Source organism: Acinonyx jubatus, chromosome B4 (assembly GCF_027475565.1).
Source record: "Acinonyx jubatus isolate Ajub_Pintada_27869175 chromosome B4, VMU_Ajub_asm_v1.0, whole genome shotgun sequence".
In the NCBI taxonomy this organism is placed as follows: Eukaryota; Metazoa; Chordata; class Mammalia; order Carnivora; family Felidae; genus Acinonyx; species Acinonyx jubatus.
The window spans coordinates 41,341,897-41,369,764 of NC_069387.1; the positions used below are offsets into that span (position 1 = coordinate 41,341,897).

At 43.2% G+C, this 27,868-nt stretch overlaps 1 protein-coding gene across 1 annotated transcript; it reads left to right on the forward strand.

Annotated features, from left to right (window-relative positions):
- Positions 1 to 4,106: 4,106 nt before the first annotated feature.
- Positions 4,107 to 27,069, forward strand: LOC106965436 (antigen WC1.1-like; the record flags this gene model as incomplete). The annotated part of the gene is made up of 13 exons (XM_027073288.2): positions 4,107 to 4,458; positions 7,737 to 8,042; positions 8,136 to 8,453; positions 15,551 to 15,643; positions 15,719 to 16,033; positions 17,410 to 17,724; positions 22,801 to 22,842; positions 22,925 to 23,239; positions 23,469 to 23,501; positions 24,073 to 24,210; positions 24,600 to 24,692; positions 25,578 to 25,712; positions 26,792 to 27,069. Coding segments are annotated over 13 exons (2,574 nt in total), but the record flags the coding sequence as incomplete, so codon positions are not given.
- Positions 27,070 to 27,868: the final 799 nt, after the last annotated feature.

The window sequence follows — 27,868 nt, forward strand, 5'->3', positions numbered from 1 at the left end:
CTATTTCTCATATCTTAACAGAAATAATTAGGTTATGTTGTAGTAACATATAATCCAAATTTCAGAAGAATTAAATAAACAAAATTTATTTATTCTTACACTACACATTCTGTCCAGTTTGGCTGGGCCTCTGCTTATAATTGTTCAACTTCTCAAGTTGTTGAATGCCTCACTCTCTTATGCCACCACTTAAAAAATTTTTTTTCAACGTTTATTTATTTTTGAGAGAGAGAGAGAGAGAGACAGAGTGTGAATGGGGGAGGGGCAGAGAGAGAGGGAGACACAGAATCCAAAGCAGGCTCCAGGCTCTGAGCTGTCAGCACAGAGCCTGACATGGGGCTCGAACTCATGAACTGCTAGATCATGACCTGAGCTAAAGTTGGACGGTTAACTGACAGAACCACCCAGGTGCCCCAAGCTTTTATATATTTCTTTCTGGAAGTGCCACACATCATTTTTTTCACACTTCATTCAAAAGGCAGATCACAAGGTCATGCTTAACTTCAAACAGGCAAGGAAGTATTGATATTTACGTGTGTCCAGAGAAAACCAGAAATGTTGCTGAACACTAGTCATGTCTACCACATCTATGATATGTCTACAGATAAACTAGTTTTTATGTCTTACTTGAGTTTTGTTGGGTTTATTCACTTTAAGCATTAGAGTGTTTCATAAGTTCTGGAAAATTTATAGCAATATGTTTCAAATTTTGCTTCTGCTCATTTCTCTCTCTTTCTGTGTGTGTGTCTTTCTCTGTCTTCCTGTCTTCCCTCCCAATTTCACTTTAGTGTAAACCTTCTTGCTCCATTTATATTTCTGATCCTCTCTTCTGTATTTTTTGTTCTTTTGTTTCTCTGTGCAGTATTCTAGATAATTTCTTCTGACTTATTATTCACATCAATAATTCTCTGTACCTGAATTTAATCTGATGAAAAAATATTAATTTCAACAAACATATTTTTCACCTATAGAAGTTCTTTTGGGTTTAAAATTTTTTTCTACACTTTTTTTTTAGTTCCTTGAAGATTCTTTAAGAGTGTATTTTTATTTCTTTAAATATAGTATGTATGGTTTTTATATAGCCTATATCTGATATATCTAATATTAGAAGTATGTATCCATTTCAGTAGTTTCTCTTAGTTATTGCTTAAAAATTGTTTTTAAATGTTTATTTTTGAGAAAGAGTGTGGGTGGGGGAGGGGCAGAGAGAGGGAGACACAGAATCTGAAGCAGGCTCCAGGCTCTGAGCTGTCAGCACAGAGCCTGACATGGGGCCCGAACCCACAAACCGCAAGATCATGACCTGAGCTGAAGTTGAATACTCAACCGACTGAGCTAACCAGGCACCCCTCTCTTGGTTATTGTTAATGGACTTTTGTTTCTTTGTGTGTCTGTTTATTCTTGACAATGTACTGGCCATTTTATTTACGAAAATTATTTATAGAAGTGATTTGAGGCCTAGCATGAAGGCAATTTCTTCTGCGAGGATTTTATTTTTCCCATGATTTTATAGCATTATTAGTGGTGGGCCACCTTAATACAAGTACAAAACTGATATTATCTAGACAATCTAGAGATTCAAATACTAAATATAATTTTATACAAGGGCATGTCTATTTCAGTTGGTATCCCAGCTTATTGTGGAGACTGTTAGATGTCTCATCTGGGTATAGGTTTGGATTTGATTTATGCCTCCTCACCATCAAAGGCCGTGAGAAAGCCACATTTTCTTGTATAGGGTAATTCTATCCAGGCAAAAACATTGCACACTCCTGTGTTACAATGAATTCCCATTTTCCCTTCAGATTTGGCCTGATTTTTCCTTCCTATCTTATCAGGTCTTTAATCTTTTAAGATCACTTTTAGTATGCTTTACTCCACTTTTTTTTTTTTTTCAGCAGAAGAGATAGCCTCAAATAACCAAGCTTACTATTACTGAGAAAGTCTTTTGGAATTTTTTACAGTCATGAAATCATCCACTGGCTTGTGTCACCAACTAGATATAAGCTACCTGAAGGCAAAAACATTATCTTATTATTTTCTACATTTACAGCATTTAGCACAGGACCTGCCTCTCAATCAGTGTTATCATCATCATCATCATCATCATCATTATTTTTATGATGTTACTATTAATAATAGTTTCTTGTATACTTTTAGAATCCTATTTCAATGTATTACCTCATGTCAGACTTTTTAAAAAACTGAGTAAGCTTCATAGGATGTCTCCCTTCTTCTACTCATTTACCTTCTTCCCATTTACCTTCATTTCCTTCCTAGAATGGACCTCCACAGGTGCTGTGGATTGAATTGTGCCCCTCCAAAATTCAGATGTTGCAACCCTAGTTCCCAATGTGACTGTCTTTGGAGATATGGTCTGTAGGAGGTAATTAAGGTTAAATTAAGTCATAAGAGTGGGGCCCTAATCCACCCTCATAACAAGAGAAGAGAGGGAGAGAATTATCTAGCTCCATCTTTCCCTGTGTACACATACTGAGAAAAAGTCATGTGAACACACAGTGAGATGCAGTGGCTTACAAACCAAGAGAAGAGGTCTCAGAATGAAAACTACCTTGCTAACACCTTGATCTTGGACTTTCCAAACTATAGAACTGTGACAAAATAAATTTCTGTTTAAGGCATCTAGTCTATGGTGTTTTGTTATGGCGGCCTGCCTGAGAAGACTAGCACACTAGGAGTCTTTCCAAGTTCAGCATCTTCCCAGATGTTTCCCTTTTTGATACACCACTTCTAACTTCCAGAGTGGAAGCATATGGAGCCAGGTGTAGACCTGAGCAGTGCAAATGGGTACCCCAGGACAAAGCCTTGATTATATTATGAGAAAAATTCTCATTTTGCTAACCCCAATTCAAAGCTAATGGAGATGATTCTAGGGCCTCAGGAAACCCACTTCTCTGTTCCTGACAGGAGAACAGGAACTTAGTCTACTAGATGACAAGCTGATATGACAAGAAAGAGGTGGTTTGGGTCCGAGTTCCAAGTAGGACCAAGATCACAGATTTGGTCACTTAGGAAGAAGTCTTATTTGGATGAAATGATTAAGCCACTCATATAAATCTCCATCTTGTCCACCCTGCTATTTTCTGACCCTGGAGGGAAGCCCTAAATTAGTAGTATATTGCTGTACAACAAATTACTGCCAAACTTGGAAGCTTAAAACAACAACTATCTAGGATCTCATAGTTTCTATGGGCCAGGAATCTGGGCATGGCTTTTCTGGTTCCTCTGATCTCTGATCTCTGATCTCGTTCCTCATGATCTCTCACAAGGTTGCAATTACCTTAAAGTTCAAATGAGACTGAATGCCACCCAAACTTATTTACTTGGTTATTGGCAGCATTCAGCCACTGGTGGAATGTCTAACTTAGAGCCTCAGTCCCTTGCTGACTCTTGACTAGACACCTCCCTCAGTTTCTTGTCATGTGGATCTCTCCACATGCAGCTCAAAATATGGCAGTTGGCTTCATCAGAGCAAACAAATGAGAGAGCAAGATGGGTCAATGAGAGAAACCAGCGTCCTCTTGAAACATCTCATCACTTTTGCCAAATTCCATTGTTAGATGAATGTTACTGCGTTCAGGCCACATTCGAGTGTGAGGGGGATTACATGAGTGTGAATATCAGGAAGCAGGAATAATCAGGACAGTTTAGAGGCTGCTTACCATGGTCCTCTCTTCTAAAGCTAGATGAGAGTCTTCTGCGTGAGACAGAGAAGGAAAGGGAAGATTCTTCCACTGACCTCGGGGACTGTGAACTGTAACTGAGATGGAGGAATTTGGGCCCCTACCTGCCTTATGCAAATCTACTGGGAGGGCAGTAGCACCTAGAGTCATCTGAAGGTCTGTCCTCATTGGTATGCATGGAGCTGAGTCTTGCTGGCTTGTGAGAAATAATTGTGTATCTCTTCCAACTCCATGTTCAGTGACGCCACATTGGTAGCTTCAAATTGATCACAGCATTTATAATACAGAAATCGACAAATGTTATACATGAAAGGTCCCCCTCACCCCTCCACCCTACCCAGAGAGCTCATTTTTTCATACTTACCAGAATACCACTGCATGGTCTCCTAAAATCTCCTGTGTCCTGTGTTCTGTGTATGTGTCTCTCTTGCAGCTGTGGAGCTGAGTCTGAAGAATGGGAGACACCACTGTGAGGGGAGAGTGGAAGTGAAATACCAAGGAAAATGGGGCACAGTGGATGATTACTGGTGGAGCTTGAAGGATGCAAATGTGGTGTGCAGACAGCTGAAATGTGGACATGCTCTTGATGCTCCCAGAGCGGCTCGTTTTGGATCAGGGGTTGGGCCTATTTGGTTTACATATATTGTTTGTAAAGGTACAGAATCAACTCTCAATGAGTGTAATTCTTTTCATATTCAAAACTACAGAAAGAAAAACGATTTCCACAGTAATGGTGTTGGAGTAGTCTGCTCAGGTAAGGCCTGTGTGGTCTCGTGAGGGGTCTCCAGTAGGAGTAGCCTTGGTTTAATTCCCAGAATAACTAACAATGCAGGATCACATATTTGGGCGAAGACTCCAGTCACACAGTGACTCCTAGAGTATTAGGTGTTCAAGGAAGCATAAGGACTTGCTTGGCCCTGGACAGTGAAGGCTCCAGACCTATGGGTCACAGGGCCATTCAGAGCTCAATGATCTGTCATAAGAAGTAGGAAGGTGGAGTCAAATGTTTCATACAGGTACAACCCAGCAATTGATGAAATAAGTTTCATCATGGTAGCTCTTTTGTTTTCTTTCATGAGATGGTCAGTCAGGTACAGACAAAAGAGGGGACATGGGAGAGGTGGAAAAGTAGATCTTTTCAAATTGTAACTTTGGCAGATCTTTGATGATACTAATTCAGGTCCCTAAAAAACACAGTTATTTTCTTTTTTGAGAACTACTTTATTGAAGTATGATTGACATGCAAAAAACTGTATATACTTAATGCATACAATTTGATGAGTTTGGAGGTGAGTATACATCTGTGAAAGCATTATCACAGTCTGTGCCATAAGAGCTATCTATCATCTCAAAAGTTTCCTCCCACCCTCTTTATTATTATTAAAAAAATAATTATTTTCAAGGGGGCATTTGAGTTTACTACCTTCAGTTAGGGTTTTTGAAGAAAGCTTGTTTTCTGGCATTTCAGGTAACATTCCTTATTGTCATGAGGTCCTAATCATGGTATCAACTGCAGATCAACTTGTGTAAACACTACAGGAGGACCTGACTTATTTTGTTTGATAAATCAGTATCTGAGGAAAAATGGAGTCTGTGATGTCAGAACTTCTATTACTACCTTAAGAAAATTGATGCTTTTGATATTAATTCCAGTTAAGATACGCTTAAAGACAAAAAGAGTTTGAGAGTGATATAGCATCTAAACATTGATTTTGTTTTTTACTCCCTGACCACCATTACCATCGCTTTAATTTTAACTTTTCATATTTTTATGAACTGTTTCCATTTTCTTCTAATCTCTTTGTCAGAAGTTTATTCCCTCTGGTCTGTTTCTATATTTTCCAGAACATGTTTTAGTGTGTAAAGGGAAGTCAAAGTGGTAATGATGCAGTCTAGATAAGAACAGGCAACCATGCCCTTTATAAATTTTCAAATTTAAATTGCATTCTTGAATTTCCTTTCTCTCAATTTTAGGAAAGGGGTATGAAAAAGACATTTCAGCCTCTAGTAGATTGTTAGAAATAAAATATTGTGTTTAAGAGAAATTCAGAGGTAGAAAGAATGATCTCTGAAGAATATAGAGGAGCTTGTTTGAAATAAAGAGGGAATTTCAGAGGGTTCGGGGAGAAAGATTGGGGAGGGGCTTCACAGATTGGGAAGGGCCACAGCACTGAGGTACAGAATGGTAAGGGGATGAAGATACAATTAATTGAAGGAGGGGAGGTTGGGGACTGAAAATCCATGCTAATTCATATATTCACTACAGCTTCTGTTTTTAACCTTCTTGTTCTCATTTCTTCCTTCCCTCTCTTCCTCTATGTTGATGTAGGAGTAGTTTTTGAGCTCTGTAGAAGTGCTGGTATTTGAAACTTGCAATTTTCTTTGTGGGAAGTTTTTATAATATGCATTCTATTTCTTTAACAAATATAGGACTAGTTATATTTTCCATTTCTTTTGGTATCCGTTTTGGATAAATTGTGTTTTTCAAGTAATTAGTCTTCAAGGATTCATCCTATTATAAGTAAAATTTTCAAATTAGGACAAAGTTTGTTCATATCTCATTATCATTTGCATATTGTAAGATCCATAATGATAACCCCCTTTCCATCCCTGATATTGTTAATCTGTGTATTTTATTTTTTCTTGATCAGGTCTACTAGAAGATTATCAGTTTTATTTTTAAGGGATTCACCAATGAACTTTGTTGATTTTACTTATTGTGTATTTGTTTTCTATTTCATTAAGTTTTGGTTCTTAGTTTACATTTTTTTGTTATGATTTGCTGTTATTTTTATAGATTCTTGAGCTGGAATTTTAGATAATTTATTTTTAGTTTTTCTTTTCTATTCTAATGTATGCATCAAGGAAGTGTCAAGACTCTAGATTTCCTTCTGAGCACTGCTTTAGCTGTATCCCACTAATTTTGATATTGCATGATTTCTTTTGTATTTTATCATCATGAAATGTTTCTTATTTCTGAATATATTTCTTGTCTTATAGTCTTACTTTGTTTGATATTAACATAGATACAATAAGAGTGAAACCATATGGTGTCTTTCTCTGTATGGCTTATTTCACTTAGCATAACACTCTCCGGTTCCATCCATTTTGCTACAAAGGGCCATATTTCATTCTTTCTCATTGCCACGTAGTACTCCATTGTGTATATAAACCCCAATTTCTTTATCCATTCATCAGTTGATGGACATTTAGGTTCTTTCCATAATTTGGCTATTGTTGAAGTCGGATGCTTAACCGACTGAGCTACCCAGGCGCCCCGCAAGGTGGCTATTCTTATATCCTAGGGTTTCAAGAGAGTTGGTTAGAACATACCCTTCCTCTCCTGACTCTCTGAGCTCTCTTAACATCCATACTCATCTTCTTTCCCATGTGGGTCACCTAAGAAGTTCATGGAATATTTTGCATCCAAAATTATCAGAAAGATAAAATTTGAAATCGTAACTGTGACCAGTTATAATGTCTATATTTCTAATCTTGAGCCATCAGTCTGTCAACAGGTTGTCATGCATTCATGGATACAGCCCTCATGATTTTCCCTATCCTCAGCCACTTGAGGATTGACTCCTAGGAGAGAAAGCTGACCAGAATTTGAGCCCCGCAAGTCTCAGGATGACTTTCTAACCTTGTCTGGCTGATACATCTCTACTGTCTCATAGCCCATGTCCCACTGGGTTGGTTCTGTTCTTCATACCTTTGTACTTAAGTCTGAATGCCTATGTATTATGCAGTTTCCTTGGGCCAAGACTTGTAGATGAGGAATTCACTTCTCTAACCAACCCCAAAATGTATTCACCTACTCCAAATAGTCTGTCTTCAGAAACTCACTCATGCAGGTCCCATTCTGCCACCAACTGTTAAATCCTTTCCTCTGTGCCAATGCCTGGGAAAAGAAAAACTTTTTACTTTGACATGTCACTGTCATATACCATTGTCCATGACATGTCACTTCTAATTGCCAAGCCAGAATCATGAATATTTACCTGTGTTTGTTGTTGTTGTTTTTTCTCCTAGGATTTGTGCGTCTAGCTGGTGGGGATGGACCCTGCTCAGGGCAGGTAGAAGTGCATTCTGGAAAAGACTGGACTCTAGTATCTGATGGGAACTTTACATTCCTCACTGCCCAGATCATCTGTGCAGAGCTGGGGTGTGGCAAAGCTGTGTCTTTCCTGGGAGATGTGTCCTTCAGGGAGTCAGATAGACAAGTGTGGCCTGAAGAATTCCGGTGTAAGGGGGATGAACCTGAGCTCCGCTTCTGCCCTAGAGTGTGCTGTCCAGGAGGTACTTGCCACCGTAAGGCTGTTCAAGTTTCCTGTTCAGGTGAGATGCAGAGCAGGACTTCAACCTCGCTGCATACTCTGCTGGGGTAAGAAAAACATGAGATCTGACCGAAACCCTGTCTTCTCTTACTAGTGTACACGGAAGTCCGGCTCATGAAAAATGGCACCTCTCAGTGTGAGGGACAAGTGGAGATGAATATTTCTGGACATTGGAAAGCCCTCTGTGCCTCACACTGGAATATGGCAAATGCCAATGTTGTTTGTCAACAGCTTGGCTGTGGAGTTGCTATCTCTGCTCCAAAAGGAGCATACTTCGTGGAAGGAGGTGATCAGATTTGGAAAGCTCGATTTCACTGCTCGGGGGCTGAGTCTTTCTTGTGGAATTGTCCTATGACTGCCCTGGGCATTCCTGATTGTGCTCATGGAAACACAGCCTCTGTGATCTGCTCAGGTAAGAGAGAGGGAAGGGCTAACTGCTACTCAGGATGCTCTTTGAGTGAAATGTCCCTATGAGCAAAGAGTGTGGAAAAATTATTATTATTATTTTTTAATATATGAAATATATTGTCAAATTGGTTTCCATACAACACCCAGTGCTCATCCCAAAAGGTGCCCTCCTCAATACCCATCACCCACCCTCCCCTCCCTCCCACCCCCCATCAACCCTCAGTTTGTTCTCAGTTTTTAACAGTCTCTTATGCTTTGGCTCTCTCCCACTCTAACCTCTTTTTTTTTTTTTCCTTCCCCTCCCCCATGGGTTCCTGTTAAGTTTCTCAGGATCCACATAAGAGTGAAAACATATGGTATCTGTCTTTCTCTGTATGGCTTATTTCACTTAGCATCACACTCTCCAGTTCCATCCACGTTGCTACAAAAGGCCATATTTCATTTTTTCTCATTGCCAAGTAGTATTCCATTGTGTATATAAACCACAATTTCTTTATCCATTCATCAGTTGATGGACATTTAGGCTCTTTCCATAATTTGGCTATTGTTGAAAGTGCTGCTATGAACATTGGGGTACAAGTGCCCCTATGCATCAGTACTCCTGTATCCCTTGGATAAATTCCTAGCAGTGCTATTGCTGGGTCATAGGGTAGGTCTATTTTTAATTTTCTGAGGAACCTCCACACTGCTTTCCAGAGCGGCTGCACCAATTTGCATTCCCACCAACAGTGCAAGAGGGTTCCCGTTTCTCCACATCCTCTCCGGCATCTATAGTCTCCTGATTTGTTCATTTTGGCCACTCTGACTGGCGTGAGGTGATACCTGAGTGTGGTTCTGATTTGTATTTCCCTGATAAGGAGCGACGCTGAACATCTTTTCATGTGCCTGTTGGCCTGATGTCTTCTTTAGAGAAGTGTCTATTCATGTTTTCTGCCCATTTCTTCACTGGGTTATTTGTTTTTCGGGCGTGGAGTTTGGTGAGCTCTTTATAGATTTTGGATACTAGCCCTTTGTCTGATATGTCATTTGCAAATATCTTTTCCCATTCCGTTGGTTGCCTTTTAGTTTTGTTGGTTGTTTCCTTTGCTGTGCAGAAGCTTTTTATCTTCATAAGGTCCCAGTAATTCACTTTTGCTTTTAATTCCCTTGCCTTTGGGGATGTGTCGAGTAAGAGATTGCTACGGCTGAGGTCAGAGAGGTCTTTACCTGCTTTCTCCTCTAAGGTTTTGATGGTCTCCTGTCTCACATTCAGGTCCTTTATCCATTTTGAGTTTATTTTTGTGAATGGTGTGAGAAAGTGGTCTAGTTTCAACCTTCTGCATGTTGCTGTCCAGTTCTCCCAGCACCATTTGTTAAAGAGACTGTCTTTTTTCCATTGGATGTTCTTTCCTGCTTTGTCAAAGATGAGTTGGCCATACGTTTGTGGGTCTAGTTCTGGGGTTTCTATTCTATTCCATTGGTCTATGTGTCTGTTTTTGTGCCATGGAAAAATTATTTTAAAAGTGAGAAAATCCATAATAAAATATGGTTCTTTTCATTGCTATTTGCCTTTAGGTCAAGGCAAGGAATTTAAGAGGGATATCTGTTAAAATTAACACACTGTTGGGACGCCTGGGTGGCTCAGTCGACTGAGCATTTGACTTTCGCTCAGGTCATGATCTCGAAGTTCACTGGTTCGAGCCTCATTGGTCTCTGTGCTAAAAGTGTGGAGCCTGCTTCAGATTCTCTCTTCCCCTCTCTCTCTGCTTTCCCTGCTAGTGTGCTGTCTCTCTCTCTCTCAAAAAATAAACATTAAAAAAAATTAAATTAACACTATTATTTAAATACATCTGAGTATTTACAGAGAAAGTATGTAAGTAGTAAGTGTGTAGCTCGATGAGTCATAATAACATGAACGCCGTGTAACCCCAACCCAGATCAACAAAGAGATCATAAGCACCCCAAAAACCACATTCATACCCTACCAATCACTATCCCTGCCCTCCTGCCTGAAGAAAACCAGTCCCCTAACTTTTATGCTATAGGATAGTTTTTTCTATTTTGAGCCTCATATAAAATCATATAGTATGTTTCATTTTGTGTCTAACTTCTTTGATTCCATACTATGTTTGTGATTCATGCATGAGTTATTTATAGCAGTGCTTCCTTCATTTTTTATTGTAAAGCATTCCATTGATTGACCATGTGACCAGGTATTGATCCATCAACTGATGGTGGAGTTTTGGTTTATTTCCAGTTCTTAATCATTGCAAATAGTGATGTTACAGATAATTGTGACAGTGACTTGTGGTGCAAATATGTATGTATTTATTTTGGGTGTTTAACTCTTGTCTTTTTATTTTTGCTCTTTTAATGGTGTTTATTGATAAGCCAAGTTCGTAACTTTAACAAGGTTTAGTGTGTCAACTTTGTTTTTTGGCACACGATACTTCTTATATCCTTTTATTAAAAATTTTTTTAAATGTTCATTTATTTTGAGAGAGACAGAGTGTGAGCGGTAGAGAGGCAGAGAGAGAGGGAGACACAGGATCCGAAGCAGGCGCCAGGCTCTGAAGCTCTCAGCACAGAGCCTGATGTGGGGCTCGAATTCATGAACCATGAGATCATGACCTGAGCTGAAGTCGGATGCTTAACCACCTGAGCTACCCAGGTGCCCCTTCTTATGTCCTTTTAAAGAGAACTTTAAAGATCCTGAAGATATTCCTCTATGGTATTTATAGAAGTTTAGTTACCTTTATTTCACATATAATTGTATGGTCCTAGAATTGATTTTCATGTGTGATAGGGGTCAAATTTCATATTTTTATCAGGATACCCAACAGACTCAGACTCCTTCCCTGAAAAGACACTTTTCCCCACTGCAGTGCTTCCTTTGTCATAATGAGTCTACGCATGTCTGAGTCTTTTTCTGGACTCCATTCTCTTCTATTGTATCCTTGTTTATTCTGGCATTAATGCCCCCATTCCATAATTATTGTAACTTTGTAGTATGTCTTGATACGTGGTAAAGTTACTCCTTTAACTTCATTGTTTTTCTTCTCAAGTGTGTGGATCATTTGTGGTCTTTTCCATATATATTTTATTTTAAAAAAATGTTTATTTTTGAGAGAGAGAGAGAGAGAGCATGCATGAGTAGGGGAGGGGCAGAGAGAGAGAGACAGAGAGAGTGAGCAGGGGGTGGGAGAGAGAATCCCAAGCAGGCTCCATGCTGAACATGGAGCCCAATGGGTGGCTTGATCTCATGAACCGTGAGATCATGACCTGAGCCAAAATCAACAGTTGGACACTCAATCAACTGAGCCATCCAGGAGTCCCTTCCATATAAACTTTTAAAATTAGCTTGTCATTTTTCACCAAAAAATAGCTTGATGATCGAGTCCAACATGGTGACATGTGAAATTGCTAAACTCACCACCTCCCACGTATACATTTTTCAAATTCTCTTAAATGAAGTAGGAGTTATCTTCTCTCTCTTTTTAATTATTTGGAAGATTGAGTGTTAATTCTCTTTTTTTCCGATGTATTAAACTTTTTAGTTTTAAATGAACACAAACTTACAGAAAAGTTGCAAGAACCATAAATGTAAAAATCTAGGACATTGGAAGAAAGGTGAATTACAGACCAATTTCTCTATAGACGTGCAGAATTCATGAAGAAAATGTTAGCAAGTTGAATCCAGAGATGTACAAAAATGAATGCACCACAACCAGAGTTTTCCCAGAAATGCAAAGTTAGTGTAAAATATGCCAATTAACAAAACTAAACAAAAAAGAAACCATGTAATCGTTTCATCAGATGTGGAAAAGGCATTTGGAAAGATTTGACAACGATGCATGAGAACATCTCCTAGCATATTGAAAATAGAAGGAACTTTCTTCAGTCTACAAAGGCCTCATTAAAAAAATCTGGTGAAAATGTCACACTTAATGGTGAAATATTGAAATATTTTTCCCTCAGATGAGAGAGATGATATTAATATCTATCACCATTGTTATCCAACAGTTTACTAGAGCACAGAAAATTTTTAAGTATAAGAATTAGAAAGGAAGAAACAAAACAATTATTTATAGACTGCATGACTGCAAGAAAACCCAAGAGAATCTACAGTTAGATTATTAGAAGTTAAAGTCTAACTATAACATAGTCTATAACATAGACTATAACTATAACATTGCTAAGTACAAGCCCATGCACAAAATATATGCAAAAAATAATTTTCTTAATAAATAGTATCAATAAATAAAAAATAGATAAAAAGCTGTACTACTCACAAAAAGATCAAAACATAAAATACTGGGGAGAAAAGCTAATCAAAGACATAAAAGATCTTCAAGACAAATTAAAGAAGATGTAAACAATGGACAGACACACCATATAAATGAGTTGAAAATACTAAATATTGTCAAAGTTGGTTACCTCAAAATTCATCTGTAGATTAAATCCCACCTCAATCAAACTGTAATCATGTTTTTTTTTAAGCAAAAATATTTTTAAATTTCAGCTTTCCTGAGGTGTCACTGACAAAATTGTAAGACATTTGAAAGGTACAATACGGTGACTGGAGATGCATGTACATTGTGAGACGATTCCCCCATTCTAGTTAATTAATACAGCTTTGGCCTCACACATTTATCTTTTTGTGTGTGTGTGAGAACATTTAAGTTCAACTCTGATAGCAAATTTCAATTATACAATATGGTGTTAGCAGCTGTCGTCACCGTGTTATGCATTAGACTCTCAGAACTTATTCATCTTATAACTGGAAGTCTGTACGTTTTTATAAAACTCTCCCTATTTCCTTCACCCCATGCTCCCTGGCAACAGCTTTTCTATTCCATATTTCTATGATTTTGATTGTTTTTAGATTCCACATAAAAATGATATCATGCACTACCCATCTTTCTCTTTCCGACTTATTCCATTTAGCATAATGCCGTCACTATCCATCCCTGGTGTCTTAAATGACAGAATTTCCTTCTTTCTCATGGTTGAATAATATTACATTATATATATGACGCATCTTCTTTCTCCATTCATCTCTTGATCAATTAGCATTGTTATAATTCTATTATCTAGTTCACAAGCCTTATTCAGAATTTCACAACTGTCCCAAATGCATACTTCGCGGCAAAAAAAGAGGTGAGGTAATATGCTACATTCAGTTGTCATACCCCTTAGTCTTCTCTAATAAAGGACACTTCCTGAATCTCACTTTGTATTTCATGACATTGACTTATTTTTTAGAGAGACAGAGCATGAGCAGGGTGGAGGGGCAGAAGGAAAGCGAGAGTCTTTTAAGCAGGTTCCACGCTCAGCATGGAGCGCAAAACGAGGCTCGATCCCATGTACTGTGAGATTGTGACCCGAGTCGAAATCAAGGGTCAGACGCTCAACCGACTGAGTCACCCAGGCGCCCCATGACATTGACATTTTGTAAAGAATACGAGCCAGTTATTATGTAGAATCTCCTTCCAATTTGAGTTGTGGCCATAGTCAGGAGAATGAAATCTTGTACAAGCATGGTAAATTGATATTAGATTCCATCCTGCATGAGTGAAAATTGGATTTGTCTTTTTTCAAAGTAGAGATTATTTTACCATGTTGACAGTGATTTAAAAATATTAAGATATTCGATGTTAGTGGTAGGTATGCGGAAGTAGAAAAATATAGTTTAGTAGAAGAGCAAAGACTACAAAATTCCTGGAAGATAATTTGGCAATATATATCTCAGTATATCCTATACATCTTTTAGATGCATTTTTTTAAATAAAATTTTTTAAAAGTTTATTTATTTTTGATGGGGGATGGCAGGGACAGAGAGAGGAAGAGAGAGAATCCCAAGCAGGATCCATGCTGTCAGTGCAGACCTCAATGTGGGTGTTGATCTCATGAAGTAAGATCATGACCTGAGCTGAAATCAAGAGTCAGACACGTAACCAACTGAGCCACCCGGGCGCCCCCACAAACATTTCATTCGTGGTAATTTAAACTCCTTGTCAGGTAACTCCAACAACTGGATACCCTGTACATTTCTTTCCAATGCCTCTTTTATCCTCCTGGATTTTTGTCAAATCTCTTCTCTTTTATTCCTGGTTATTATTATTTTTAGATTTTAATTTTTTAATGTAATCTCTACCCCAGCATGGGGCTCCAACTCATGACCCCAAGATCAAGAGTCTCATGCTCTACCGGCTGAACCAGCCAGGTGCCCCTCTGCCTGGGCATTTTTGATTGGCAGACATCATAGATGAAACATTATAGAAATCCTTCAGAAAGGATTTTACTTTGCTTCCTCCTGGCACCTGTTTATGGCCAGATCATCTTATTTAAAGGAATTGCATAATTAGATGCTGTGCATCTGTCCTTGTGAGGAATAGTCTACTTTTAGTTCAGTTTTCTTTCTATGGTTCAAGGGCTCTGGTTAATAGGTGCCTCCTCCTTGGCTGACCCTCAATTATTCTTTTATTCCCAGAGCCCTGTGAGTCTGGCAAAACCTGTGCTGAACCTTTCCGCATCTTCGCTAGAGTCTTGGAATTGACAAAGGCCTCGAGGGGAAGTGGCTCACCTCTGGCCGTCTTTTCTCTTAGAGCTTGGCTCCCCAAATTCTCACTGCCTTGGTAGATCTTCAACGCTTTCAAGCAGTACTGATATATTGCCACTTATTTTTTTTAAGTTTATTATGAGAGAGAGAGAGAGAGAGAGAGAGAGAGAGACAGCATGAGTGGGGGAGGGGCCGAGAGAGAGGAGAGAGAATCCCAAGGAGGCTCAGTGCTGCCAGCGCAGAGCCCAATGAGGGGCTTGAACCTGTCAACAGTGAGATCATGACCTCAGCCAAAACCTAAGGGTAGGACATTTAACCGTCTGAGCCACCCAGGTGCCCCGATACATTCCCACATTTTACAATTCATGCTTAGTGCCGCACTTGGCTTGAAAGACAAATCTTGGCCCTGTCAGAAGCAGGAAGTGAATTCTACCATTATGATAACATTACTCTCACGTAACAGCTTTCATCTCAGACCCCGGCCCCAGGTTCCATATTTAGTTTAAGTCAGCTTCCTGTTCTCCAACCCTAGTAACCCTCTGACCTTGCTGTTTCTGCAGGAAACCAGACCCAGGTACTGCCCCAGTGCGACGACTCTGTGTCTGAGCCGGCGGCCTCTGCGGGCTCACGGGAGAGTGCTCCCAACTGCTCAGGTGAGGGGTCCCACCGGACCAGAAAGCCCTTCCCGTTTCCTGTTCGATGCCCCAGTGGCCTGATTCTCCCCTCAGATCACAGACAGCTCCGCCTGGTGGACGGAGGCGGTCCTTGCGCTGGCAGAGTGGAGATCCGCTACCAGGACTCCTGGGGCACCGTCTGTGATGACAGCTGGGACCTGAACGACGCCCACGTGGTGTGCAGACAGCTGGGCTGCGGCGAGGCCCTCAATGCCACGGTCTCCGCTCACTTCGGGGCGGGATCAGACTCCATCTGGCTGGAGGACGTGAACTGCACAGGAAAGGAGTCTCACATTTGGAAGTGCCCCACCCGGGGCTGGGGGCAGCACGACTGCAGGCACAAGGAAGACGCCGGGGTCGTCTGCTCAGGTCCTCCCGCACCCCGTCTGCAGGTTGGGTGAGGAGGTGGGGGCTCTGCAGGAGGGGAGGCTGAGCCCTGAGGGGGTGTTGCTGAAAGGGCCAGAGGAGAAGAAAGCTTCCTGCCCCAGTGCCGGGCTTTCTAGCAGATGTGAAGCTTAGATGCTTTCTTTTCCTCCTGTGGCAGCTGGGGTTGAGGTCCTTCCTTCTCAGCAAGACCTCCTGACAGCCATTTCCTACAGTTTCCATTTGAAAGCAGGGCCCGCTCTTCAGTTTTCTGTGGCGGCAAAGTCTTGGGGTCCCATTGCTGTTGAAATGCATGACCACACCGTTAGCGGTAGAAACCACACAAATTTATTAAATTAAAAAACAATTTTTTTTAAACATTTATTCATTTTTGAGAGTGAGAGAGACAGAGCATGAGCAGGGGAGGGGCAAAGAGAGAGAGACACACACACACACACACAGAATCCAAGCAGGCTCCAGGCTCCGAGCTGTCAGCACAGGGCCCGACGCGGGGCTCGAACTCACGGACCGCGAGATCATGACCTGAGCCGAAGTCGGATGCTCAACCGAGTGAGCCACCCAGGTGCCCCACAAATTTGTGAATTTAGAGTTTTGTTTGTTAGAAGTCTACCAAGGGTCTCGCTGGGCTCCAACCAACGTGTCAGCAGGGCAGCATTCTTTCTGGAGGCTCTAGGGGAGATCCCTTTTCTCCATTTTTGCTAGTTTCTTAAGGCCGTGTGCATTCCCTGGCTGGTAGTTAGCTCCCTCTCTTTTTCTTCAGGCTGACAACGTTGCTCCCTCTGAGCATTCTTCCCATTCTTCCATAGTCACTTTTCCCTCTGACTGAAGCTGGAAAAGTCTTCCCGGTTTTAGGGATGTGATTGGATTTGGGCTCACCTGCTTAACCCACACTATTCCACTATGGTTATATTCCACATATTCCATTATGGTTAATGTCACCATCCCAAGGTCCTTAACTTGATCACATCTGTGAAGTCTCTTTTGCCATGTAAGGTAACATATTTACACAACACCTTTGAGGGGGCGTTATTCTGCCAGCATCCCACTTTCCACACTCTCTTTCCCAGACTCTGTTAGAAGTTTTGTCAGGAAGCAGGATTCAGCTTGCCCTCCGTGGAGAGTGCCCTCTCTGTTCATAGTCCATTACGTCATTGTGGTGGAAATAGAAAGACAGACACAAACAGACAAAAGCAGGTAGAAGGGAGACAGATTTCAGCCTTGTCATCCCGTGGGTGCTTCCTCAGCAGAGTCAGCGATGAATGTTCACCATCTCTGGCATGGAGAGAAAAAAAAAAAATCAAGAGCATTTGAGTGGAATGTTTACGGTGGACTGTTTCCCCCTCTCTCTCCTTTTGATGTAGACTTCCTGAACCTCAGGTTGGTGAGCGAGGACCAGGAGTGTGCCGGGTGGCTGGAAGTTTTCTACAATGGGACCTGGGGCAGTGTCTGCCACAGCCCCATGACACCCATGACCTTGTCCATCATCTGTAGACAGCTTGGCTGTGGAGACAATGGGACCCTCGACTCTTCCGTAGTTCCCAGGGAGGGTTCTAGGCTTCGGTGGGTGGATCAAATCCAGTGTCGGAAAACCGATTTCTCTCTCTGGCAATGTCCTTCTGGCCCGTGGAAACACAGATCATGCTCTGCAAAAGAGGAAGCTTATATCTCGTGTGCAGGTAACTTACTGTTTCTACGTGTCCGTCCCAGTCCTGCAGGATGTTAGTGAGATTTTATGTCTTTGAATCTAAGGGATGGGTTCAGTATGAGACTACAAAATGAAGTTTGGATGATGATTTGATTCACATGTTCCAATGTTGTTTTGAAGGAAAAAATAAGGAAACCTGTGCCAATAGGAGTTTACATGAAAGGTACCAGAAAGAATAAGTAATACCCTGATAAACTTTCTAAGCAATTGCTAATTAATTAGGAACAGTTAATTAGGAATAGCCCAACAGGTTAAAGTAAAATCAATCCTGATTGTTTTTCTTTTTTTTTTTAAGAGAGAGAGAGAGAGAGAGAATGGGTGTGTGTGCCCATGTGAGTGGGAGAAGGGCAGAGGGAGAGGGAAGAGAATCTTAAAAAAGCTCCATGCTAAGCCCCAACTTGGGGCTCTATCCCACAGCTGTGAGATCATGACCTGAGCCTAAATCAAGAATTGGATGCTTAAACTACTGAGCCATCCAGACATTTCCTGATTGATTTGTTTCTTGAGCTGATGGTATTTTACTCTGGAATGCATTGACACCAGTCAGACTAGTTTTTCAGTCTGTTGGTAGATAGTAATTGAGTGCCTTGTAGGCACAAATTTATGCTGCATGCAGGAGGATGGAGAAGAGAAGTAAATGTAGTCTCCGCCATCACGGAGCTTACAATCCAGCGTTGAAAACTCTTGTTCGACAGAAATTTCATGAAGAGCTAGAAAGTGCCATGGAAGTGTGGAATTGGGGTAAGGGAAGAACTCATACTTAGGTGGAAACCTGAAGGCTGAGTAAGAGTATCTCAAAGGAAGAAAGTGGAGAGATCACTTGGGTCAGTGTAGGTACTGAGGTGGGAGGAAACATGGTGTCTTTGAGGCACTGAGAAAAATCCCATCAGGACCAGAGCAGAAAAGAGGGAGGGAGAGCGGTACAGGGTGACCTTGGAGAGCGGTACAGAACCAGAGACCTCTCTGAGGCAGGGCCCAGGAAGACATTCCTGTTTGAGAGGAATTTGCTTATCTTCTTGGCTGCTGCATCCTGGGGAACTGAGAGGTCAGTGACCTCATGCCCCCATGTCTTTCTGCTTGAATTTAGCTCTTCTCAGAGGCCGTAGGATCCCAGTCTTCATGGCCGATCCTGTATCCTCTGGGCCTTTCATTGACCACCATGTACTTAATCTGTCCCCTTCACCCCGCTCTCCCGAAATGTTCTGCAGAGCCTGCTGAATTTGGAGCCCGACATCTTCAAACTCCCTTATGCCCTCAATGTTCCCTTCACTTTCATGTTCTGGTCAAGACCCGACTTTTCCCTGGGAACACTGATTTGCCTGTCACCTGGAGGCTCTTTGTTTCTCTCTCAAAACACTCTTTTCTCTGGGCTGGGACTTGGAGGAGGTATGCTCCTGGCTCGCAGGTGTCACTTTCAACAACTCCTCTTCTGTCTGTCTTCTCAACACCCAACTGCTGGAAATTCACGCCACAAGACAACACCGCCCACTGCTCGCGCTTGTTGCTGTCATCATCCTAACCTTCTGGCCGCTTCCCCTTGTCCACTGAAGACTGCAGCACCACGCTCACCAAGTTGTTCATCTCTGTCTTACTCCTGGAACCGGTGGGGGGGTCCTTCAATGCCCTTAAACACAACCAAGACAGCACCCTGGCCTCGCAGTTCATTGACTTCCTCATTTCCAGGCACCTTTCCTTCCAGCCTATCTCTGCCTATGCAAACACTACTGACCACCAATAACTGTATACCTGGAAATCTTGATTTCTGTATTCCAGTCTCTGGCCAGTGCCTCTTAAACTTACGGCTCCTAACCTAGAATGCTCCATTTCAAATCATTTCTCGTCCTCCTGGAGATGCCCAGTCTTTCCCCCTACCCATTTTTCTTACTTTTCTAGTCTTCTCCATGTCTGCACATTTTTTTTTTCTTAGCCAAACGAGATAATATGATCCAGCATTGTAACCATTCGCCTTTAACTTATTCAACTCCCTCGCCTCCTCTTTGTCAACCTCACCTGGCAAACTCCAGATCTGGTTAGAGTACTCCTTGTCTGCACTTGACTAACGGAAAGGTGGGAAAATGGCCCACAGTCGTGGCGCCAGTCTACTTTGGAACTCACGGACAGTCTCTAGTGGGCATTCCCCAGTGTCCCCGGAGTCCTCCAATATGTGGGCTTGCCCTATCTTTAAAATTATATTTTAGGGGCGCCTGGGTGGCGCAGTCGGTTAAGCGTCCGACTTCAGCCAGGTCACGATCTTGCGGTCCGTGAGTTCGAGCCCCGCGTCAGGCTCTGGGCTGATGGCTCAGAGCCTGGAGCCTGTTTCCCATTCTGTGTCTCCCTCTCTCTCTGCCCCTCCCCCGTTCATACTCTGTCTCTCTCTGTCCCAAAAATAAATAAACGTTGAAAAAAATAAATAAAATTATATTTTACATGTTTTCTGCTCTCCACACGTTGTCAACACCTGGATCCCCACCATCTGTTCTCAAGTCATGATCTTGCCTCTTACCTCGTTAAGAAATTAGAACAGTCAGCTGTGAACCCCTCATCTCCCTTTTACCAAATCTACTCACTTGTGGTCTCTGTGCGCACTCTCTGCTTGCTTGGCTTCCTGGCTCAGTGGCCTCTGTCCTTACCTTAGGCCAGGTCTTCTGCTCAGGCTGTGGGGCCTGATTGCACTTGTCAAAGTCTTCACTTCCGTTATGCCCTCTTCCTGGTACCATCAACTTCCTCCCTGTCCCCTGGTTTATTCTCATCAATGTATATATGGGCTTGAGTATCTCACATCTTGAAAAATACCTGCGGAGTTTTCCTTGACTCCAGTTCCCTTCCTAGCTGCTGCCTATCCCTCTTCTCGCCCCTCCTCAGCCAAGTTTCTAAAAGGACAGTCAGTGGGGCGCCTGGGTGGCTCAGTCGGTTGAGCGCCTGACTTCGGCTCAGGTCAGGATCTCACGGTCCGTGAGTTCGAGCCCCGCGTCGGGCTCTGGGCTGACAGCTCGGAGCCTGGAGCCCGCTTCAGATTCCGTGGCTCCTTCTGTCTGCCCCTCCGCTGCTTGCAGTCTGTCTCTCGCATTGTCTCAAAAGTAAATAAACATTAAAAAAAATGTAAAAGGACGGTCAGTAATCACTCATTGTCTTCACAATTTTCTGTCTTTTACTGGTCTAAACTCATCCCAATTAAGTGGTAGGGTCCACCATCCCTCTGAATTGGTAAGGTAATGAAATGTAGCAAACTTTTCTGTCTTCATTACTCATGACCGTTTGGCAGCATTCAACAGGCTGACTTCTCTTTCCTTCTCATTTAAAAAAAGAATTTTTTTCCTTAACGTTTATTTATTACTGAGAGAGAGAGACAGACAGAGCATGAGCAGGGGAGGGGCAGAGAGAGGAGGAGACACAGAATCTGAAGCAGGCTTCAGGCTCCAAGCTGTCAGCACAGAGCCCGACGCGGGGCTCGAACTCACAAACTGCGAGATCATGACCTGAGCCAAAGTCGGACGCTCCACTGACGGAGTCACCCAGGCGCCCCTCTTTCCTTCTCGTTTTTAACCCCTCCTGACAGTCACTCTACCTCATTGATCATTGTTCCAATTCTGCCTCATTGCTGTTCTTATGCTTACAGAGTTGTAACTCCTGTGCTCAGCCTCTAGATCTTGGAGACTCTCAGGGCTCAGTATCAGACTGTCTATCCTTCTTAGCTATACTCCCTCCCTAAGGCCCATGGCCCAAACAGCATCGCTACACTAACAATTTTCAAATATATACCATCACAGCTGATCTCTGTCCTTAATACAAACTCATATAGTCCTTTGCTACCTGACATCTCCACTTGAGTATCAGCGGGCTGCTCAAATTTAGTCTAAAGCAGAATATTTGAGTCCACCTTCTCAATTCCTGCTCCTGATTTTTCCTCCCCACGGTATTCCCCATTTCAGTTAACATCGCTATGATTACTCAGTTACTTAGGCTCAATATATAGGAGTCAGCCTTAATTTCTCTACTTCCCTCACCCTCTACTTCCCATATGATAGCAAGTTCTGCTGACTCTGCCTGTAAATATATCCTCAGTGCTTCTATACCTTCCATTGTCACTATCATCTTAGTGCCTTATCATCTGTCAGAGAGAAGTTTAAAAAATTAGCGTTTATCCTGTCTCTTGCTTATAAACTTCCAGGGGCTTCATGTTGAACTTAAGGTAAAACTCAGAGTTCCTATACTGATTGACAAAGCTATATATGATCTGTTCCTTACCCATCACTCAGTCTTTTTCTGGGAACACTCTTCCACTCAGTCGGTACACATATTGACTCTCTTTGTGTCCCTGAAATAGCCAGGCCTGCGGGAAGTAAGGGAAGGCAGACTGGCCATCTTTTAATGCCTCGGTATTCTTTTACCAGGCAGATGGCACTGTTCATCCTAAGACCTCACACTAGCTGTTCTATCTGCTTTGCTTACTTGTCAACTTCTCATCATTCAGTTTTTAAAAAATGTTTATTCATTTTTGAGAGACGGAGACAGAGTGTGAGCAGGGGAGGGGCAGAGAGAGAGGGAGACACAGAATGCGAAGCAGGCTCCAGGCTGTCAGTGCAGAGCCCAATGCGGGGCTCAAGCCCACGAACTGTGAGATCATGACCTGAGCCACCCAGGTGCCCCTCCTCATTCAGTTTTTACATTAAATGTCATTTCCTTGGTGAGACATCCCCTTCACAATTTAAATGCTTTTACCTCTCCCAAAATTCTTTATGACCTACTTCTGATAGTCTGTGTGTGTGTGTGTGCACGCGTGCGCATGTGTGTATGCACATGTCGGTATTTTATTTGTTGTGGAATGTGGAGAGTGATAGACAAGTAGACAGATAAAACAATTTCAGGCGGTGTTAAAGGCTATGATTTGGTCAACGTCTCAGTAACTCAGCCCATTAGATTAATTCCGAAGACTGTTATTTTCCCTTGCCACTTGGACTGAACCCAGGCCTTCAGATCATCTTGTTTGGGGGCAAGATCGCTCCCAGCTGTCCCTGACCTAGCGCTTCCCCATTGTCTGCTTCTGCAGGAATGAGACCCAGGAGCTGTCCAGCAGCTGCCCCCTGCACAGGTACATCAGTCCCTCCTGCCTCGCCTGCTGGCTCCTGCCTTCCCACCAGGGGCGGTAACCGAAGGTGCTGCTGCCTTTTCAGACCAAGAGAAGCTCCGGCTCAGGGGAGGAGACACCGAGTGCTCAGGGCGAGTGGAGGTTTGGCACGATGGCTCCTGGGGCACGGTGTGTGATGACTCCTGGAGCCTGGCAGAGGCCGAGGTGGTGTGTCAGCAGCTGGGCTGTGGCTCTGCCCTGGATGCCCTGCAGAGGGCGGCATTTGGCCCGGGAAATGGGAGCATCTGGCTGGATGAGGTGAAGTGCAGGGGCAGGGAGTCCTCCCTGTGGGATTGTGCTGCCGATCCCTGGGGACAGAGCGACTGCAAGCACGAGGAGGATGCTGGAGTGAGGTGCTCTGGTGAGCGGTTCTGGTTGAGCTGGGGCAAGGGTGGGCCAACGGGGTGGGCCAGGGTTGTCCTCGGAAGTTTGCATTCTGAAAGCATCGAGGTGCTGTGAGTCCCAGATGGAGGGGCGGGGGAGGACTCCACATTGATGTTGTGGTAATCGAGGGGTGATTTCAGGGACTAAGGTGGGGAAAATGGACGGCCCTGCACTCTGGCCAATTCCGGTACTGTTTTTCCCTCTAGGTGAAAGAAAAGCATTGCTGTCTACTATACCAGGTACAGTGCCACAGTATTCAGATTCTGGGGACTTGTTCTGTGGAATCTGACAGGATGAGCCAACTCAGAAAGAGAAAGATACTGAGGAGCCATTGGCTGGTGGGGAAGTCTTAGGGCATTTTCCTTGGGGAAGCTTTCCCTTCGTTGGCCCATTGCACCAGAAGTTTCTCTTGCCCTGGGGCCAAGGCAGGCTGGTTCCCGTGCTGCAGGATCTCAGGATTTCCCATTTGTCTGTTGAGTGTCACTGCTCAGAGGCAAGACGCCTATTCCAGGAGCTGTTTGATGCTCTGGTCTGGTGAAGCCCAAAGAAAGGGAGCTGCATTTGTGTGGCTTGGCGCTCAGAGGCTGTTGCAGCAGGGAAGCTCTCTGATAATCCTAGTGCTCCCTTGGACCTCACTGGAGTGGAGTTGAATTTATCTCAGGACAAGGCTTGGAGTGCCCACCAGGGTCGTGGTCAGTCCTGTTATGCCTGAGTCTGGGACTTCCTCATCCTGGGTACCTCTGGAAATGCTAAAGGAGTTTCCTGAGGCCCCTGCCCTTCTCCAAATTCTATTGGTTTTATTCTCTTTAGGGACCAGACCAGGCCCAAATCCTGTCCGTGGCATCTTCTCCCTATCTGAGATGCTCTGCTTCATCCTGGGGGCCCTTCTCTTCCTGGTCCTCATGATCCTGGTAACTCAGCTGTACAGATGGAGAGCAGCGATCAGAGGTGGGCTACAGGGGGTACTGGGTAACATGGAAAGTGTGTGGAAGCAGGAGGGGGGGCCAGGCATGAGGTGGGGGGGAAACCGTGTTTGAAAAACTCCAGCTGCTCTACGTTAAACTGGAAAGGCTGAATCTACAGAGGCTTTGAGGGTTGGAGTGTGAACCCTCGTAAGTCATGGCTTCTATGTGGGATAGGAAGGGATAGGAGCTGAGCTGTGGACACAGGGTAGGCAAGGGAGAAGGTGCAGATATGGTGCATGGGGTTGGAGACTATGAAGGCATCCTGGCAGCCCCGAGGGCTTCTCCACCTGTCAGCCCTGGGAAGAACGATTAGCCTGTTGGTTCAGGGAGGAACTCAGGTGGCGATCTCTCACTTGCTGGTGGTTTGCTCAGCCTTATCCAGTTTCGAAGATGCTCTCAGTGAGGCTGTGTACGAGGAGATCGATCATCTTGTGACAATGAAGGAAGATCTGCTGGGCGGCACTGGTGTGTATCCCTACTTTGCTTTCCTGGGACTTCTGGTCCCTGCTGTCTGCGAGCCACGTCTTCTCAGAACGTGCCAGACCCCATATGTGCCCCAGGCTCACAGAAGCAGCCCTTCCAAAGGCTGCAGGATGGGCCCCTCCTGAGCCCCTGTGAATGCTGAGCCTTCTCTTTATTCTACGGGAGCCTCGCCCGCTCCAGCATTTCTTTTCAGCCTTACCACAGGTCCCACGGGCGTGAGAAGGCATGTTCTGCTTGTTTTGTGATGTTTGTCTCCACATTAGCGTCCCTGTCAGAGGACTCAGTGACTACCCTGTCATATTACACTGGGGATGGTGAGGAGGACAGTGACTTTAAATCTGCTCCAGGTAGTACGGGTGGATCTGTCTTGGCTGGATATTAGGGGCAGGGGGCTCTCCCTCCTAGAGATGAGATCCAAGAGGGACCGTCTTCCTTTGACTAGGATTAGAGAGGTCTCTTCTCTCCTCCTTCTCTGGTTGCTCTGAACATGCCTCACGTTGAGGCTGGGCTCTCTGTGTTCAACACCATCCTCATTCAGTCACAACTCACACACATTGTTTTGAAAAATATCGTCTGGAAAGTGTAACTGACAAAATATTTAGTAATCCATTGGTGTAAGAGTTTCTCTGAAATATGTAGTTTTAATAAGGGACTATTGAGGTGTTTGGGTCATTTTTCTGGCTTACGGACACATCAGAGTGAAATATATAACCTTGGATGAGACCTGTTAAAACAGGGAGTGGGTAGTTAGTGCCTCTACTTTAGCAGCCTTCAGAATCTCTGCAGCAGAAGGATTTCAGATATTTCCTAGGCCAACCCACTTACTGTGGTTTCATCTGACCCCCTTGTCTGCTCTTAAAACCCCAGCTCAGGGGACTGACACTCCTGCTGAGGATTATGATAATGCTGAAGAGGTACCGGTGCCTGAGACTCTTCCTGCCTCTTGGATGATCGAGGGGGACGTGCCCCCCGAGGAGAATGGGATGATGGCCTCTCAGACAGGTGAGTGGGGTAGCTGATCTCCTGTAATCTTTTGTCTCTGTCTTGGAAAGGGTGAATTTGAGATCCTCATTGCCCGCCCTTCCTATAGATTCAAAATTTGGATGACCTCATATCCTTCAACCATCTTCCTTTCTTTAGTGCTGGCACATTCCTTGGGGAGGGAGGAATCACTCTGTGTTCTTGGTATCGGAGTCTCCATAACTTCGTCTTTCATGTGCTTGCATTAAGACTTATAGATTAATTTACCAAATCCAAAGATAGAGCAACTGTTCTAATAACATTGTTGCACTGTCTCATATGTGAAAGGCATTTAGAGATGTAAGAAATATTGGAATACTGGAATTTGTGAGGCATTTTGATCATTTGAGATGCTCTGTAATCATATGTTAGCCCTAGTATGTACAAAGTCTATGATATATGGTGGCCTTGAATATTAAAGCCATGGTGATGGAGTATAGAGACTGGATTTGTGGGCAGTTGTCTGTGGATAACTGGAGCCAATCTGCTCCAGACATTTCAATGGTCAAATGAAGACATTCATTCTCCAGAGAAGAGTATTTTTCCATCTGAAGGCCCATGTGATTCCTGGAGAGGTGGCATTTATGGAAGGAAGGATCCTGTGATTGTTTCTATGGGCATCTGGGGACACAAGAGCAGAGTTGAACATCCAGTGAGGACCTGAGATTTCTCCTAGGTCTCCTGTCCTTTTCCTTCTGAATTCAGACCTGTACATTGTGAGAGGAGAAATTTTCATGTCCCTTCTTATGATTTTCACCGTTCTTGGGCCATCCATTTGCTGAGAAACATGTCTTCAGAGAGCCCCTGTGTTGGCCATAGATCTGTGATAACAGCATTTCCCAGATAAGCTGAGGCCCCAGAAACCCATATGGACTGGATTCTGATAGGATAACCTTGATATATTTTCGCTATAACTAATATTAAATTGTCTGAGCTTCCTTGAGCATTACTGGGTCTCCAGGGATGCTTTGTCATCACCACTTACTTAACTTGCTTCCACCGTGGGGCACTGTCCTATCACTTTGTCACAGTTCCAGTCAAACTTCTCTTTACTGTTTCAGGCTCTTCTCTGAAGTTCTCTGAAGAGGTAGCTGGTCCTGGGAAAGAAGATAGTCCCTGGATGCTCCAGGGGGAAGAAGGTGACCCGGGGTATGATGACGTTGAACTAAATGCCCCTTGAACATCTACCATGGTTTTCACCTGATGTTGCATTAAAAATGAGATAAGGCCTCAGATATTCTAATTGCCTGTATTTCAATAGAGTAGTGCTGCCCTATAATGGTATTATATGGAAATTACTTAAAATGAAATATTCTGAATAAAGTACTTTTTGCTTTGATGATAATTTAGCAAGTTTCATGTTGATTCAGTTTCTCCCAAAGGAAATACAAGGTGAATAAACTGACCTGTTTTCTCACTTCCTCTATAGGCTACTCAAGGCATTACTTTGCCCAGGCTCTCAAATGTTCCAGGTCTCTCTTTCTTAGGGGACTCTAAACTTGGTCCATACTCATACCCTCATTCTTACCAAGCCCAACCTATTATACTTAATTGATGGCTCTGGATGTTGTTGGGGGGCGGCGGTCCAACCTACACTCACTTTTGCAATCTTCATAATTTTTGGCAGGACATGGGGATTGGAAGGTGCTCAAGGATTCTCCTGGTGCAATATACACGGCCATTTGCCATAGGAAATGATGAATTCAATGATGGAATAAAGTATGCCCACCAAGATTATTATATTTTACTTCTGATGCATGATGTCAACAAAGCCCAAATAGAAATCTGGCTACTATAAGTTTTCAGTTTCCCTTAGTTTTCCAGTTTCCACTAACATGTTCACATAAGAAGTCATAATTTTTGAGAGATTTTACATTCAACCCAGGACCAAGGATTGAATTCTTTCAAATCTTGAACTCCATTGTAGGAAAGGTGGAGTTCTGCTAGATAATGAGGATGGAGACCAATACTTGTGCACTTTTCTTGATATCCCACCTGGCTTCATAGTCTTCCCACTACTTTCCAGATCATTTAGCATCCTTAAGGCCTGCCTCAGTGCTCTGCTCACCATCTGCAGAGCTGAATCACTGGGATGATGAGGACTGGGGAAAGAAGGTCCCCTAGGTTGGTATAGAGGA